General features: G+C 37.8%; 2 protein-coding genes across 23 annotated transcripts; one reads left to right on the top strand and one right to left on the bottom strand.

Moving 5' to 3' along the window:
* Positions 1-843: 843 nt before the first annotated feature.
* On the bottom strand, positions 844-18,612 carry LOC125259710. 22 transcript variants are annotated; one of them, XM_048177589.1, is made up of 9 exons: positions 17,706-18,612; positions 15,957-16,045; positions 8,837-9,218; positions 8,697-8,754; positions 8,508-8,581; positions 7,041-7,078; positions 6,010-6,751; positions 1,740-1,786; positions 844-1,436 (listed from the first exon to the last, which is right to left on the bottom strand). In XM_048177589.1, the coding sequence occupies exons 1-6, from the start codon at positions 17,723-17,725 to the stop codon at positions 7,075-7,077; spliced, it is 627 nt and encodes a 208-aa protein (XP_048033546.1). In that variant the 5' UTR covers positions 17,726-18,612; the 3' UTR covers positions 844-1,436; positions 1,740-1,786; positions 6,010-6,751; positions 7,041-7,074. The 22 variants fall into 22 exon arrangements, 4 of the variants coding, with proteins under 4 accessions (XP_048033546.1, XP_048033544.1, XP_048033545.1 ...); XM_048177587.1 differs by having other exon boundaries at positions 6,010-6,104; positions 17,706-18,611; XM_048177588.1 differs by having other exon boundaries at positions 6,010-7,078.
* LOC125259704 lies at positions 4,867-15,800 on the top strand. The gene is made up of 13 exons (XM_048177577.1): positions 4,867-5,006; positions 5,095-5,209; positions 5,292-5,562; positions 5,650-5,764; positions 5,853-5,948; positions 7,359-7,494; positions 7,596-7,738; positions 10,299-10,413; positions 13,485-13,755; positions 13,845-13,959; positions 14,049-14,144; positions 14,447-14,582; positions 14,673-15,800. Exons 1-13 carry the CDS (start codon positions 4,999-5,001, stop codon positions 14,817-14,819), a joined length of 1,764 nt encoding a protein of 587 aa, XP_048033534.1. The 5' UTR covers positions 4,867-4,998; the 3' UTR covers positions 14,820-15,800.
* Positions 18,613-18,754: the final 142 nt, after the last annotated feature.

Raw genomic sequence — 18,754 nt, 5'->3', positions numbered from 1 at the left:
ATATGGCGGCCATTATTGTTTTCACTCCAAAGTGCCTTTCGGAGGGCGGTATATCCCGTTTGGAACGCACCGTAAGTATACTCGACTGTGCACATAGGCCTACACTAGCGTGCACGTTAAAAATCGAAATATACCCAGGGCTTTAGGCTGAAGAAATCACAAATTCAAGCATGTACAGTAGATGGCACAGCTTTGATTGCAGAAAAATAGGAATATAGGAACACTTTTACTTCAGCAAAATAAAAAAGACACGAAAGAAATGTGATGTTTATCTAAAGTCATTTTTGCTTATTGGAATGGATGAAATGTGGATGAAACATGGGGACAGGAGAAGTGTCAGCCAAAAAATGGGAAGTTCTTTTGGCAAAAGGGGTTCCAATTCGGTACTAGCAAGGTGTACATAAAGTGAATGGCGAGTGTTGTTACGCTGTTAAAATGTCTGCGACAATACGTATGAAATGAAATGCTCAGTTGCTTTAATGCAATAAATGATTCCAAATTATTGTGTATAAATAAATTTATGTTCACCAAACCTTTGAAAATTTGTTTAAAAAAATCACATTAAAGGTGCTCTAAGCAATGTCACGCATTTTTAGGCCAAAACATTTTTTGTCACATACAGCAAACATCTCCTCACTATCCGCTAGCTGTCTGTCCCCTGAACACACTGTAAAAAAACGCGGTCTCTGTAGTCGCCACAAGCTCCGAAAACTGCAATAAAAACAAACTGGTGCAGCCTGGACCACGAAACAATAAACAGTGCTCCAGCCAATAACCAACAAGAATGATTTTAAATGCGCGTTCATGACTGTTTCAGGAAGCACGGAGGGGAGGGGGAGGGTGAGGAGGAGGGAGGGTCTAGCTAGCCTCTGTTTTGTTTGACAACACTTCGAACGTCAACAAGAAGTTACTCCACAACTGCCTCAACAACTACCTCTACCACAACCCTATAGGACAGAAGGTTTGGAAAATTGATGGATTGATTGATAGTGATATTTGCTTACTTAACTTATTTTACGTTACTGACAGCACACTGAACCCAAAAGCTTTCACAGTGATTTTTATTTATTCAAAATCAAATAACATTTTGTTATTTGATCACAAGGGACCACATGTAAACAAGTGGCTGTGACTGAATACTGAAACTTAGCAGTTTAGCTTCATCTTTTTGACCACCAGATGACAGTGTAACATGTGGAAAAGATCTGAGTAATGACCCTAATGTCAATATTCATTGTAGGCTATAGAAAGCAATTGCTTCAGGAATCTTTATTTCACCATAAACTTTTGATTAAACAATATTTGTGATACATCGCTCCCCTTGAGAAGCATATTAAAGTAATGTCATCAGCTCCTTCCTGCATCAGTAGGTTTAACATCATTCACAGCAACGAATCAGAAGGTTCCCCGCTGATCATTACAGCAGACTTAAAAACCTGAAAAAGAAGATGAAAACAAACAACTGAATTTATACCACAAGGCACAGTTCTAATGTGTTACAATGAGGTGAAATGTTAAAAGCAACTGATATGTTATGAAAATCAGATGCTCTTCATCTGCTCTAACTTTGCAGGTGTAACAGTAAAATGGTGTAGGCAGAAATGTAGGCAGTAAATAGGACTTGAATAAAACTGACATGAACTCTAGAGGTAAGAACTTCACTATGCACAAATCCAACTGCAATATGTTGAGATGCTGCTGACAACTAATGCCATAGTAAAAAATACTATATTATTTACCTTGTCAACTGGAAGTGTCTGGTGTCCCCATGAGGAAGCGATCCACCCTGTAATAAAATGTCTAAAGGGTAGTGTAATCAAAAAAAACCTACAGAAGTCTACAAGTACACAATCATTCCATCTTTGTTCATACCATATTTTATATCTTTTATATTTTATATAGAGTGATAGAGACCATAAAATCAAAAGATCATATCAAATGTATAACTTGTATGATAAAATGTATGATAGACTATCCTTTCCTAAAGGAATCGTTCACCCAAAAATAAAAATTATCCCATGATTTACTCTTCCTCAAGCCATCCTAGGTGTATATGACTATCTTCTTTCAGACGAACACAATCCAAGATATATTTAAAAATATCATCAGTCCTTCAAGGTTTATAATGGTTGTGAATGGGGGGCCACTTTTTGAAGCCAAAAATAACACATCCATCCATAAAAAAGTAACCCTTACAACTCCAGGGGGTTAATAAAGGCCTTCTGAAGGGAAGCAATGCGTTTTTGTAACAAAAATATCCATGTTTACAACATTATATATTCAAATAACTAGTTTCCGGCGGACGATCGTACACAGAGTGCGCAAATCGACTTGCACCAATTTGAGTAATCCTCTGATGTGATGTATGACACAGGATGTTGGAGTATTGTAAGCTTAGACGCCTCTCACGGTTCAAACAAATAGGGCTGTGTAACAAATTTAAAGGTGCCGTAGAACGTCTTTTTAAAAGATGTAATATAAGTCTAAGGTGTCCCCTGAATGTGTCTGTGAAGTTTCAGCTCAAAATACCCCATAGATTTTTTTTAGGCTAATTCATTTTTTTAACTGCCTATTTTGGGGCATCATTAAATATGAGCCGATTTAGGCTGCGGCCCCTTTAAATACTCATGCTCCCCGCCCACGGAGCTCGCGCTTGCCTTAAACAGCATAAACAAAGTTCACACAGCTAATATAACCCTCAAAATTGTTCTTTACACAGTGTTCATCATGCAACATGTCTAATCGCGTAAGTACAGTATTTATGTGGATGTATTACATTTGATTCTGAATGAGTTTGATGGTGCTCCGTGGCTAAAGCTAACATTACACACTGTTGGAGAGATTTAAAAAGAATGAAGTTGTGTTTATGAATTATACAGACTGCAAGTGTTTAAAAATGAAAATAGCGACCGCTCTTGTCTCTGTGAATACAGTAAGAAACGATGGTAACTTTAACCACATTTAACAGTACATTAGCAACATGCTAACAAAACATTTAGAAAGACAATTTACAAATATCACTAAAAATATCATGTTATCATGGATCATGTCAGTTATTATTGCTCCATCTGCCATTTTTCGCTATTGTTCTTGCTTGCTTACCTAGTCTGATGATTCAGCTGTGCACATCCAGACGTTCTGCCCTTGTCTAATGCCTTGAACATGGGCTGGCATATGCAAATATTGGGGGCGTACATATTAATGAGCCCGACTGTTACATAACAGTCGGTGTTATGTCGAGATTCGCCTGTTTTTCGGAGGTCTTTTAAACAAATGAGATTTATATAAGAAGGAGGAAACAATGGAGTTTGAGACTCACTGTATGTCTTTTCCACGTACTGAACTCTTGCTATTCAACTATGCCGAGGTAAATTCAATTTTCAATTCGATGGCACCTTTAAGCTCCTCTTCTGTTATATCGAAATCCTCTTACATTTCTCTTTAAAAATTATAATTTAGATTTATAATCCGTGACCGGTGATTTGTTTTGCTCCATCCTCTGCACCTCCATATTTGTACGTTGTGCGATACTCTTCTGCCGCAAATCGACTTGCGCATTCTGCGTACGGTCGTGCACTGGAAGCTAGTTATTTGAATTTATAAAGTTTTAAATATTGATATATTTTTTTTACAAAAACGCTACACTTCAGAGGACCTTTATTAACCCCCTTGAGTCGTATTGATTAATTTTTTCTGGATGGATGCATTATTTTTGCCTTCAAAACGCGTCCCCCCCATTCACAACCATTATAAACCTTGGAGGACTAAGGATATTTTTAAAATAAATCTCCCCAGATTGTGTTCGTCTGAAAGAAGATAGTCATATACAGGTGCTGGTCATATAATTAGAATATCATCAAAAAGTTGATTTATTTCACTAATTCCATTCAAATAGTGAAACTTGTATATTATATTCATTCATTACACACAGACTGATATATTTCAAATGTTTATTTCTTTTAATTTTGATGATTATAACTGACAACTAAGGAAAATCCCAAATTCAGTATCTCAGAAAATTAGAATATTACTTAAGACCAATACAAAGAAAGGATTTTTAGAAATCTTGGCCAACTAAAAAGTATGAAAATGAAAAGTATGAGCATGTACAGCACTCAATACTTCGTTGGGGCTCCTTTTGCCTGAATTACTGCAGCAATGCGGCGTGGCATGGAGTCTATCAGTCTGTGGCACTGCTCAGGTGTTATGAGAGCCCAGGTTGCTCTGATAGTGGCCTTCAGCTCTTCTGCATTGTTAGGTCTGTCTGGCATATGGCATCTTCCTCTTCACAATACCCCATAGATTTTCTATAGGATGGATTGAGGGTGAGTAAATCATGGGATAATTTTCATTTTTGGGTGAACTATCCTTTTAAGGGTTTTTTTCCCTTCTTTTTGTTCAATTGATGGTAGCCTACAGTTCATGACGTTTCCTGTCTTGTAGGAGGAGCCATGTTTGGCGATACAAAAAAAAAACGCCAAATACTTAAGATAACAGTACTTTAGACCTGTCGAAAATGGACAACAAACCTAACATCATAGCTAATATTTAAAACTGAACGAACTTTTTGAACCCTTTTCTCATGGTAATTTCTTTCTCTTTTTATTGCTTCCTTGATGCAATTATGAATGTAACAGCTGAATACATTGTGATCCTCTAACTGTTAATTATGTTAATAACGTTCTTGTTAATGCAATAAATTTTTTTTTTTTTTTTTTTTAAACTTTAGATTTGTCGTAAAGTGTCGACACATGATACCTAAGGAATACATTGGGATTCCGACCAGGATGCTGGTAAGTGTGATCATTGGGATATCGAAGTTAGAAATTAGTATAAAGGATCAGCTGACAGCGTCAGCCGGTAGTGACTCGTCAATACGCTTCAATACTACAGCCTACCAGACAGACATAGCCTATTCCAGTTTCCCAGAAGCAGATAGAGTGCTGCTGCAATAAGAGTCGTTATTTCTGGTTAGGAGAACGATACTAATGCGAACTAATGCTAAGGTATCTGCTATTTGTGTTTCAGCTTTTTTTTACTGTTACATCGTCACCTTCTGTACCGTCACTGTAACTTCCGTGTTTACATCCGTAGGTTCAAGCACACAAAAGTGTCAAATAAAGGACCAATGTCTCATCAAAAAACAAGAATGGGTCAGTCAGAGAGCGGGCACATTCATGTTGCTTCGAGGCAACAGAGATCAGAGGAAGTAAGTTGCTTTGAGAACTAAAATTAAACTGGATTTTTCCAAGAGTATTAGAACTGAAAGCTAATCTTTCTTCCTCTGTCAGTGCACAGCTCTGCAGTCAGATGTTCCAGATGTTCCTCTAGCTGTAGTTGAGGAGATCCTACTGAACCTGCCTGCACATCAGGTGGTGCGAGTCTGTCGGCTGGTGTGTCGTGAGTGGAAGGAGCTGGTGGACAGTGCTTCACACTGGAGAGAGCGCTGTCGGAGAGAGGAGATCCAGCCCTGTGATGCTTCCAGAACCCCAGAGGACTGGCGTCTATTTTACTTTATAACTAAGAAACGACGGAACTTGCTCAAGAATCCCAGTGCTGATGGTAAGCCACATAATTAAGACTGTACAATACATATCAGTATAAAAATAAAAGTTTGCATCAGTTTTTTTTTTCTGATGTTCTTATCAGATGTTCTTCAAAGATGGGAGATTGTACGTAATGAAGGTGATGGCTGGGCGGTCGAGGGAAATAGGAAACCATTTCCGGACGACACAGTCACCAAATGTTTTGTAACATCTTATGGGTATGATTGATATTTTGGATCCTTCAAGAAAGTTCAATCAATCATGTAGCCAATCCACACATGAATCACCCATAAACTTTGTCCTCAGGATATGTTTGAAGCGACAGCTGATTGATTTGAAGAAAGAAGGTTATAATGCTGCTTTAATGGATCAACTGCAACCTCATATCAAAATATCAGACTGGTGAGCGTCACTCATTTCTTTCTTTTTTGTGTGTGTGTGTGTGTGTGTGTGTGTGAATTACCTGTCCATCTGGGTTGCATGTGCAGATTATTTTGTATTTTGTACTTTCCAATCCCACTCCCCCATCTCTTTTAAACACGGTTTCCTGTGAAGTCTCTACAAAAATGGCAAAAATAAATCTTATTTCTTTATGTAAAAAATTGAATTAAAATGTAACTAAAGGGATAGTTAAGCAGGTTAATTACATGCAAACTCTCTGTCAAAATCAACCTTAATCTAGGTAATATGTTATAGAATAACATGAAAACAACAACTGTGGAAGAAATTCAAAAGTTATGGAAGGTCTAACACACACAGATGACAAGTGGTTATGTTTTACAAAGTTATTGTCATATGTATGTTGAAGTTTTGGATAGACATATTACTTATGATGAGGTCTTTGAAACTATTATGTCAATGAGTAATGGAAAAGCCCCTGGTCCAGATGGTATTGAGATGCTGTAAGCAGCATCACATATGTTATGTCCCATCATGCTTTATCTATATAACAAAATATTAGACACAGGTGACTTCCCAGAGGCTTGGTGCGAGGCTGTGATTTGCCTGTTAAATAAGAATAGTGATAAAAAACAATGTAGAAAACTAGAGAGGAATCTCTTAAAAAATATCTGAAAAAGGATATTTTGTTGGTGAGAAGATTGAAATGGTTAATTGTTATAAATATCTGATGGTACAAGAGAGCTACATTGCACCTGTAAATAACATACAGCTGTTCCTGTTCAGATGCTCAGGTCATCAGTTATCTATTGAAACAGGCAGAAGGAGTAACACAGCAATGGCAGAGAGTATCTGTAACTATTGTAAGTTAACAATGAATGCCTCTGTGATAGTAGATGAGAAGCATTTCTTGTATGATTGCTCTTTATGTGGATCTGCGTAAGAAATATTTGGGTGATCTCACTCTTGCTTGTGATGTTTGTATTGATGTGTAGTGTCACATGTTTGTGATTCAGAGTATTGCATGGAGATTGGCACTTTATACATGGAATGAAGAAAAGAGCATCTGCCATCATCTGGCAAAAATTCACTTACCCCTCATGTCATTCCAAACCCATTTGACTTTCTTTCATCTGTGGAATATAAAAGAGGATATTTTGAAAAATGTCTTTCAAGTTTTTTTTGTCCATACAATAAAAGTCAAAGGGGTCCATTGTTGTTTGGACTCATCAACTTTCAAAACATTATTTGTGTCCTTCAGAATAAAGAAATTCATACAGGTTTGGAATGACATGATAGTGAGTAAATTATGACAACTTTTTCATTTAAGTGAACTGTCCCTTTAACTGTCCCTAATATGATAGATCATTTTTTTTAATAGGAAGACGTTTATTTGATGTTTGTCTGGTACAGGTATGCCCCATGTCCTGACTGTGGAAGTGAGTATCAGATCTGTGTAGAGTTGCTTGATCAGAGGAAAAACCCCATCAGGACCTTTCAGCCTGAGAAAGTTGTATTTCCATCTGGGAACTGTGAGCCGTGGTGTCAAGTGAGTAGAATAATACAGACAGTCCAGTTATTCTCCTGTAATCAAACTAAAAGTCAAACTAAAAATTTAACTATCCCTGTGTTTGTTCTGCTTTATTTCAGACGACTCACGTCTTTAAGGATTATGGACCTGGAGTTCGGTTTATTCGTTTCACTCATGGTGGGAAGGATACACGTTTCTGGGCAGGCCATTTTGGAATACGGATCACTAACAGTAGTGTGGAGATCTGTCCAGCTGATGAGGGGTAGTGGGTTTTTTTTAACTGCAAAACATATTTATTAAAGGGTTAGTTCACCCAAAAATTAAATTTCTGTCATTAATTACTCACACTCATGTCGTTCCACCCCCATAAGACACAAATTAAGATATTTTTATGAAATCCAAGGTTTTTTATCCTCCATTGAAAGCAATGAAATTATTAACTAGCTTCTCAAAATGAGTCTAAGGCTGAGAATCTGTCTAGTTGTTGGTACCATAGAACATTACCCATAACATGTCCTGTCCTACTGTAGGCATATTGCATTTGTCAACAATCACTCCGTGTTTTATATTTTCGATAAACAGTAAACACGTGATCCCTAAGAATTAGATCCTGATTCAGCGGTTTTGGAAGTCCAGAATCCTGCTACATGTGACTAATGAGATATCTAAACTATTAACAAGTAACGGATCTGTCAGTATCAGCTGGTAGCGAGACGTTTCATTGCCAGACATATTTCAGTTTATCAGAAGCAGATTAGTGTGCTGCTGCAGTAAATGCTTAAAGCACTATTGGAAAATCCCTCGTGCTCACCCTGGAATCAAATAACAAAGTTGTCACCTTGTGACTCATGATGTGTCTTCAGCTATAATAACCCCTTAACATGTCAACTCGATCTCTAGATCATTCTCGCGATGCCGAGTGACCAGAGACTCTGGCAGTCTTCCAGTTAGTTATAGAACCACAGTTACGTTCGCGACCAGCATTATATTTCCTTTCGCTCTAGACAGCCAGAGCCAAGGCAATTACCTACGCAGTCATGAGGAATGTCCGTGCAGGCAGAAAACACTGCAACCGCATACCGCTGGCAAGGGAGTCACATTCCATCTGTAGAAATGTGAAAACAAATTTCAGAAAGCAACACTCCTCTGAACGCTGCCAAAGCATGTGTAGAATGACAGTGAATAGACTGCCACACAGACTTGTACGCATGAGAAATGACCTGCATCACCCAGTGCGCCAGTCTCTGTTTAGAAAGTGCAGCACCTCTGTGTGCATCACTAAAACAAACAAACAATTGATCAGTCTTATGCAGTCTTATCAATGTAATCCCTCAAAGACCTAACTGGACATAGCTCTAACCGTAGGTCAGCTTGATCTGCTGGGAGTGCAGCCAACAGATTGGGCCACAATGAAACACTGGATCCACTACTCCAGTGCAAACAGGGGCCACTCACTGATAAAGCATGGAGTTCACTCACACGCTTCGCTGTTGTAATGGCCAAAAGAAATGCGGTCTTAAATGACAGCCATTTAATGTCAGACGCTAACATTGGCTCAAATGGGGGGTGACAAAGGGAATCAAGAACCATACCCAAGTCCCACGTCTGACTCTGCACACCCTGTTGAAGACACAGACGATTAGCTCCTTTCAGAAAAGCAACAATCAGCCGGTCAGATCCAAGTGAAGTGTCACTAAACTCTGATTGGTGAGCAGCTAAAGCCGCCACATACACCTTTAGCCCTGTTGAAAAAAAACAGCATTAGGTATGTTTTGAAGCTGGTTTGAGATGGTTTATGCTGGTCCATAATCTTCTTCTTCTTTCGGGTTTTATGGCGGTTGGCAACTAATCTCAAAGGTGCATTACCGCCACCTACTAGACTGGAGTGTGGGCATTAGAATGACATCAAAGGAGAGGTGAAGAAAATTAAATAAGTAAATAAATAGAAATAACTGGTCCATAATTGGTTATGAGCTGGTTTAAGATGGTCAAGTGCTGATCCTAAACAACTAGCTCCAGCTCAGGACCAGCTTAAAGCAGCTCAAGACCAACAACTTTGTATTCAATACACAAAATGCATCAACAATTATGTTCAATGTCATCAGAAAACAGAGGAGAAGTAGCCTAACAATAATTTGATAAATACTGAAAAAGATCAAATAAAAATAAGTGAAGACAGAAAAAAGCATGAGGGTATAAGATATTCATTTCAATTAAGATTCTTTCAAGAAGACAAGAAAAATTGGTTTGTTGTTGGTGAACTTTTGTGGGTATAAAATTTGCAAGAAGATCCGTTTCTGTGTGAACTCTTCTGTGGACCAGATTTATAAGTTAGTTATTAAAAATTGCAGGAGATACATAAATAATATTTTAAATAATAAACAATATTTTAAACAGCCTACAGTTCTCACGATCGTCTCTCTTATCTTGTTCTAATCGTATTATGTTCGTCAGTGCTGTAGGGGGCGCCATGGCGTCAAGTACAAGCTTATAGCAGACTGTGTACTTTCGATTTTTGGGATCTCGGTAAGCACGTGAGAATACATTGGGAATCCGACCAGAATCCTGTTACGTGTTTGACTATTGGGATATCTAAGCTGGAAATAAGAATAACGGATCAGATGTCAACACGCTCCACCGCCATATTCCAGTTTTCCAGAAGCAGATTAGGATACTTCCGCATTCAAGAGTCGTTATCGCTGGTTAGAAGACTGATATTTGTCTTATAACTAATGCGAAGGTATCTACTATTATTAGTGTTTCAGCTTCTTACTGTAACATCGTCAAACTATGAGACGTAACTTCCGTGTTTACACCCGTAGGTCAAGACGTTCAAAAGTGTCAAATAAAGGACCAATGTCTTATCAAAAAACAAGAATGGGTCACTCAGAGAGCGGGCACATTCATTTTGCTGCGAGGCAACAGAGATCAGACAAAGTAAGTTGCATTGAGAACTAACCAACATTAAACTGGCCCAGACATAATGCAGAAATTGACTCATGTCTGACAAGGAAGGACTGTTCCGGTTTAAGATGGTAGATGTGTTTTGATAGTTTTTGATGACGTCAAAACCCGGAAGTCTCGCCTCTGTCTCCTCGAAATTTTTCTATGGGAGTTACAATAACCTGTGGTTAACATTCAGTTCAATTCACATTAATTTGTATAGCGCTTTTCACAATATCGTTTCAAAGCTGCTTTACAGAAAATGCATGTCAACATTACAATTCAGAGATCTGTTATCAGAGGTGACCGTGTCCAAATTAGGTAATTTCAGAAATGTACAAATCACGCAGTTAACTAACCATGTATTAATTTAAGCAATGTATTAATTTAAGGTAGAAACAATCAGCTCATGGAAGTAATGAATACATGTTAAAAATTATTAGGATATATAGCAAAATTTGGAATGGTGCATGTTGATCCAGAGTTTGCGCCATCTGAAGTCCTCGCAGGGGTTGGGGTCGTCTCTTCACAAGTTTTGAGACATCTGAAGTCTTCATAAGAGGCTGGATCCAAACTGGAGCTGATGTACTTTCTAGTTACCTCGGGACGGGCATCCCGAGATAAAACAAAGCAAATGGAGAACAATTAGTGTAGCTGCTGTTCATAACATTAACCAAAGATAGTCATGTGTATTTGATCTGATGTAACTGGAGTACAAGGATATGAGATGCATTATGTGAATGCTTGGCAAAAGAGATGCGTCTTTAATCTAGATTTAGACTGTGTGAGTGAGTCTGAGCCCTGAACATTATCAGGAAGGCTATTCCAGAATTTAGGAGCCAAATGTGAAAACGCTCTCCCTCCTTTAGTGGACTTAGATATCCTAGGTACAACCAGAAGTCCAAAGTTTTGTGATCTTAAAGAGCGTGAAGGATTGTAGGGCGATAGAGGATCGGTTAAGTACAGAAGCTAAACCATTTAGGGCCTTATAGGTCATTATAATACTTTAGCTATATGGAACGTAATAGGTAACCAGTGTAGAAATGATAAAATTGGTGTTATATGATCATATTTTCTTGATCTGGTAAGAACTTTAGCAGCTGCATTTTGTACTAATTGTAGCTTGTTTATTAAGGATGCAGGACAACCAGCTTGTAATGCATTACAGTAATCTAGTCTAGACGTCACGAATGCATGAACTGTTTTTGTAACATATGAAATATGATTTTCAAAGGACAGGTTGCTGTCTAATATAACACCCAGGTCTTTAACTGTAGGGGATGACGTAACAGTTCATCCTTCTAAATGCAGATTGTAGTCTAAGAGATTCTGTGTACAGGTCTTATCTAAATTTAATAGAAGAAAATTACTGGTCATCCAGTGTTTTATATCTTTAACACACTCAATTTGGATAATTTAGAGATTTCATCTGGTCGTGAAGAGATATAACTGAGTATCATTGGCATAGCAGTGGAAACTAATTCCATGTTTTCGTGTAATATTACCAAGTGGCAGCATATTGAAAATAACAGAGGGCCTAACACAGATCCTTGTGGCACTCCATAATTTACTGATGATACCTTGGATTTTTCCCCGTTTAAATATACAGAATGGTAACGGTCTGAAAGGTATGATCTAAACAACCTTAATGCCTGTCCCTGAATACCAGTGTAATATTGTAGTCAATCTAAGAGTATTTTATGATCTTTAGTGTCAAACGCAGCACTATTATCAAGTAACACTAGCTAATTTTGAGATACAGCATTGGTCAGAAGCTAGAAGTAAGTCGTTTGTTATTTTAACGAGTGCAGCTTCTGTGCTATGATGAGGCTTGAATCCACTTCGGTAAAGTTGGTTTTATATTCGCACATTCAGACATCCGTATTCAATAGCCTTGTTAATCACACTACATTGGACATTCAGTGGACATTCACAAGTAAATATGCCATTAAAACAATATTAAATAATTGCCTATTTTGATCGACTGTGAAAAATGTTGTAAGTTGACAATCGTTGGTTGTCAATATCATGTCGCTGCTTAAAATTCGCAAACATTAATTTATTGCACATTTATTGGAAAGTCTGAATTTATCAGAAGTCCGAATATGCGAATATAAAACCAACTTTACTGAAGTCTTGAATCCTGACTGAAAATTTTCATAGATATCTTTTTTGCAAGAAGGAGCACAATTGAGCCGACACCACCTTTTCTAGTATATTTTAGACATAAATGGAAGATTTGAAATGGGTCTGTAATTTGCTAATACATTTGGATCTAGTTGTGTTTTCTTAATAAGAGGCTTAATAACCGCCAGCTTGAATGGTCTTGGGACGTGACCTAGAGATAGAGACGAGTTCATAATATTGAGAAAAGGCTCTTCTGTAACAGGTAACAACTCTTTCAGAAGTTTAGTGGGTTTTGGATCTAATAAACAAGTTGGTTTAGACACAATGATAAGTTTATTTAGCTCTTCCTGTCCTATACTTGTAAACTGTAACTGTTCTTGAGGGGCGATAATTGAGGCTGAATCATAAAACGCTATCAAAGGTTGTACTTTTACAATTGTATTTCTGATGCTTTCGATTTTCTCAGTGAAGTCATTACTACTAAACTGTAATGGAATACTTTGACATTTTGTTCTACAAAGTAAATTACACTCACCCATACCAAAAATGTGAATTTTGAAGCAGTTAGGTTTATTTTTGGAAATGCATGTTTCTAATAAATAACTAATTTACAGTTTGGGGAGTGAGTGTGTGCGGTTTACGTTGTAGAACAATACGTCAAAGTATCATCGATTTATGTTTACCACAGGCTTTATTTTACACATATATTAATAAACCCCATATTAAAATCTCGAGAGAACCATTGGTGAATTAGTCTTTTGACGTCATCCCTCCACTACTCTATAAACCATTCATCAGCTGGTCATACATGCTTAAAGGGGGGGAATTAGTTTTTGGAACAACATATCTGATGACCAGCTAGAAACCAGCTACCACGTTTCACAGCTGGATCTTCCAACAGGATTAGAACTGAAAGCTAATCTTTCTTCCTCTGTCAGTGCACAGCTCTGCAGTCAGATGTTCCAGATGTTCCTCTGGCTGTGGTTGAGGAGATCCTACTGAACCTGCCTGCACATCAGGTGGTGCGAGTCTGTCAGCTGGTGTGCCGTGAGTGGAAGGAGCTGGTGGACAGTGCTTCACACTGGAGAGAGCGCTGTCGGAGAGAGGGGATCCAGCCCTGTGATGCTTCCAGAACCCCAGAGGACTGGCGCCTGTTTTACTTTCTTACTAAGAAACAACGTAACTTGCTCAAGAATCCCAGTGCTGATGGTGAGCCACATAATTAAGACTGTACAATACATGTCAGTATAAAAATATGAATGTTTGCACCAGTTCTTTTTTTCTGATGTTCTAATTAGATGATCTTCAAAGATGGGAGATTGTACATAATGGAGGTAACCATTGGGCGGCAGAGATGAATAGGAAACCATTTCCCGACGACACAGTCACCAAATGTTTTGTAACATCTTATGGGTATGTTTGATATTTTAGATCCTTTCAAGAAAGTTCAATCAATCATGTAGCCAATCCACACATGAATCACCCATAAACTTTGTCCTCAGCTTATGTTTGAAGCGACAGCTGATTGATTTGAAGAAAGAAGGATATAATGCTGCTTTCATGGATCAGCTGCAACCTCATATCAAAATATCAGACTGGTGAGCGTCACTCAAACTCCTGTTTTATGCTACAGTATCTTAGGTGGTGAATTTCATATTTTATATTTTTTTATATTATATTTTTTTGTGAATGACCTGTCCACCTGGTTCACACATGGACCCTGTTTGCACTTTTTGGACCCCTTTCAAACCCCTTTTCAAAACATCTTTTTTTGTGTTCCACACTAATGATAACAGAATTTTAATCTTTGGGTGAACTTTTCATTTAAGAACGCAGTACCAATGTTACATAAAAAACAATTTTAACGTGAAAGCACAATTATGTGATGTCTTATCTGCAGGTATGCACCACGCTTTGATTGTGGAAGTGAGTATCAGATCTGTATAGAGTTGCTTGATCAGAAGAAAAACCCCATCAGTACCTTTCAGCCTGAAAAAGTTCTATTTGAACAGTGGAACGATGAGCCATGGTGTCAAGTAAGTAGAAAAATACTTACAATTATTCTCCTATAAACAAACTAAGAGTCAAAGCCTCATTGCCCTAGCATTTTTTCTGCTTTATTTCAGATGACACATGTATTTAAGGATTATGGACGTGGTGTTCGGTTTATTCGTTTCACTCATGGAGGGGTGGATACACAGTACTGGGCAGGCCATTATGGAATACGGGTCACTAACAGTAGTGTGGAGATCTGTCCATCTGTCCAGAGATAGTGTTTTCCTGCATGATTTTTTTACATTCCTAAATTTACCAGGCACTATATTACAAATCTCTGTTGTAAATATTAGTGACTGTAAGCATGCAGCCACAGATATGCACTGCTTATGATGTGATCAATTACTTAAGTGCAATAAATGACTCCAGGTTACTGTGTGTAAGTGATGTTAAGCTTTGAAACTCATACACTCTAACACACTCTAGCAACTGAGTTCTTTCTGTCCCTCTATTAACAGCTACGCAACTGACACTTTGATGCTTCAAAAAGTGATCGTAAAACTAATCCATATGAATTGAAAATGCAAGTGCACTGATGAAAATACTAGAACGTGTTTTGCATGATCATCCAGATGCCACTGAGATAGGAACATGGAGTGAGAGTTGTGTACCTCAGAACAGGAGCTTTTGCTATGGCAGATTTCTTGACAAGGCATCCTCAAATAAAAAGATTACAATGAAGTACTTTACTTCAGGCCACTCTGCAGTACAATAACATGCAAAGCCATATTGAAAAGGCAATAGCAGTGTCTGAATTCTATTCACCGCTGTACTTCTTGCATGTTTTACTGAAGGTGAACACATGAAATCATACAGATGAAGAGTACAAATTTCTGACTTTCAGGCATGTTCTAAGCTGTTTCAGTTCAAACAGGTCCCATTCTCTGAAGTGTCTCCTCAGTGTCCATATACTCTTCATTACACTGTCACATGCACAGTCTAGAGTTAAAGTAGACCTAAGAGGGCCATGTTTAAATTCATGCCATTAACAGATATAGAGTATTATAGTGCTGTGTTGAAAAACTGAGTCTGTCAATGTGATGATTTACAGGCATTTTATGAAATGAGGTGAGATGAAATGTTAATTTGTACATTGTTGGATAGCTGAAATAATATAAATACTTTAAATTTGAAATATTTTTAATTATATATGTACAATGAAATATTTTTCAATGTTTATTAAAATTTGCTGAAGCATTGTCTGTTTTCTTGCAGTTTTTAGTCTGATAGTATATTTTATATATATATAAAAAGTGTTTGAAACAGATGTGGTACTATAAGTGAAGCTTGAAAGAACATGTGGTAAACACAACATCATATAGTATCTGAACTAGTGTTAATTCATTTGGACTTACCCAGCTGTTCCTTTACTCCAAGAAAAAGCATGAGGCAGCACAGGAAGTACAGCATTCCAGTGCACCAGTCAAATAGGCTGTTCTGTTCTCTGTAGAAATTAAAAGACAAATGGCATTATACCATTCAGAGTTTGCTGTAATAGAATTCATTTTTAAAGTTAATACTTTTATTCAGCAAGGATGCATTAAATTAATCAAAAATGAGAGTTGATACATTTTAGAATGTTGTTTTTCAAATAAAGAACCCTGAAAAAATATATCGCTGTTTCCACAAAAATATGAAACAAAATCTTCTAAATTGATAAGAAACGTTTCGTAAGCATCAAATCGCATATTAGAATGATTTCTGAAGGATCATGTGACACTGAAGACTGGAGTAATGATGCTGAAAATTCAGCTCTGACATCACAGGAATACATTTGGAAAAAAAATCAAAATAAAATGACTGTTTCTACTGTATTTTTGATCAAATAAATACAACTTTAGAGATTCAGGCACTTTGCAACATCACAAAATATTATGAAATGAGAAAACTGAGAAGTAGAAGAAAGGTTGAGCAACATTGACCTCAACATATATTGTCTAAAGAGTCTATTTCTCATTCCTGTTAATGAAACAGAAGATACTTTGTTGCTCAGTTTAGTTTATGGTTTCTAATATGATATTTAAATCTGGAGGCATGCATTGAACAGGAACTGCATTCTCTGATACAACAGTTCCAGAGAAAGGCCCATTCATCAAAACAGGACACATCTTCTACACGACTGAATTAGGAAGAAAAACAGTTGCCAGTAGTTTCACAATTTCACATCATGTTTCAGCCATTTCACAAGCAATAACCAATAACAAATTCCCCTATCCATATGTGCTTGACACAATGTTAATATGAGCAACGCTTTTGTCTTTTTTCTCTTTCATAAAGGAAACGGATTTCAGTTAAGGTTATATCCTATAAATCCAAGCTCCTGCTCTCTATTTCCACTGTATCCTGATTACAAATAATAATAAAAAAGGTTGAAGAGAAGTGTCAGGTCTCCTGCTTAGTCACATCTGCATTACAGTTCCCATCATGCTCCCTGAACCACACCTAACACCATTCACCTCATGTCAAGTCACCCTACTTAAGTATACCTCGGATACCCTTGTTGTCTGGTTTCGTTTAGGGTTAAGCAGTGCTGTCAATTTAGCGATTTTGTTGCTAGATTTAGCAACTTCCCCTCCCCCTTTGAGACTTTTTTTAAAGCCTAGCAACAAATCTAGAAACTTCTTGGACAAACCTTATCCAGATTCCGTGACTCGCCCATTGATCTATATTAATATAAATATAGATCAGTGGGACTTGCCAGTTTGACGTCAGTTAGTGACATTTAGTGACCAGTTTTAGCTACTTTCAACTGAAAGCAACTAGCAACACTGGGGTTAAGACTATTCTCCAGCATTCCTGTTTCCTTCTCCAGTGTTACTCCTGAGTTCCTGTCTCCAGCATTTTTTTACAGTGTTCCCCTGTGTCTGATGTTACCTGGACACTTACCTACAAGAAGATGAGGTGTATGCATTCCCGGTTCCCCATCTCCAAGTCTACGATCTCTTCAGCATCACCAGTTACCTCTCCATTTATACCCTGAACTGCAATAACCTTGAGTCACTTACCTGCATTACTCCATTTTGCTCATCACTGCAATAAAACTGATCTGTTGTTGAACTCTGTCCATCTGTCTGTGTTTTTCCGTAACAGAAGTCCAGACTTACATAGACTGCAGTATGAGCATTCCACTTCATCCTGTTGACCTGCTATACTCTCTCTCACAAAATGGCCATCCTCTTGAAACATATGCAAAGAAATTCTTGCAGCTGGGCTTCAAGTCTATTTGCATCTTCCATGGAGGTTTGAATGCCATGGTTTCTGTTCCCTATTCCTATCCTCCGTCTCCTGAGTCACAGCCTTGAAGCCCATCCCAGAACCGCCCACACGGCCAGAGGTCATCCCTGAGATACCCATCCCTTAAACACATTTGTCATTGTTTCTATACATTTGCTCAAAATTGTTCACACTTGTTTCTACTGATGTGATCAAGCCAACTGAACAAAATATAAGCCAGCTCAGAGTGCACAAGTGCACTGAATGTTGATACCAACAATGGATGAAACCATCTGAGAGGGAGAGGAGGAAGAATATGGTTCATAGAAAAAAAAAAAAAAAAAAAAAAACTTTCCCAGTAACACGTTAACCCGATGATTCAGACGGAAGTCCAGGCTGAAAGCCAGACCGAAACCATGTGCACGGGACGTGTTACATGTGCATTACATTTCTGGAGAAGAAAAATCGTCATCCTTTTAATTCCAGTGCTGCAGAAGTAGTTTGATAAGCTCGGCAAAATGATATTTCGTGGGAGTCTGTAGCCTAATTATTTTTTAGTGTTTTGACGTCAAAGCGCAGCACATCATCTGGGACTTCTGAATTTCACCATCAAACATCGCCGTTCTTCGTGTTTTATAATTAATAAATATAAACTCCATTCTCCAACGGGGCTGTAATGTGATTCAAATGAGTTTTGAGTTAGGACACTAGAGTTATGCTAAAGTTAAGAAACTCTTTAGGATTGTTAAACTTTGCAAAATCATTTCCGTTAAGATAATAGTCATAATAATGCACTTAGGAATCTGCAACAACCTTTGTCCTATATGAGGTCCTAACTTACTTGTAATACGTTTTTGAGAGCGTTACCTGATTTGCCCAAGTCAGATTGTGGGTAGAGTTTAGGGGTGGGACGGGTGAAGTGGATCATTTTCATTGCATG

Source organism: Megalobrama amblycephala, linkage group LG24 (assembly GCF_018812025.1).
Source record: "Megalobrama amblycephala isolate DHTTF-2021 linkage group LG24, ASM1881202v1, whole genome shotgun sequence".
NCBI lineage: Eukaryota > Metazoa > Chordata > Actinopteri > Cypriniformes > Xenocyprididae > Megalobrama > Megalobrama amblycephala.
Note: the sequence above shows the minus strand (reverse complement) of the source record. Positions and strands in the feature narration are given on the sequence as shown.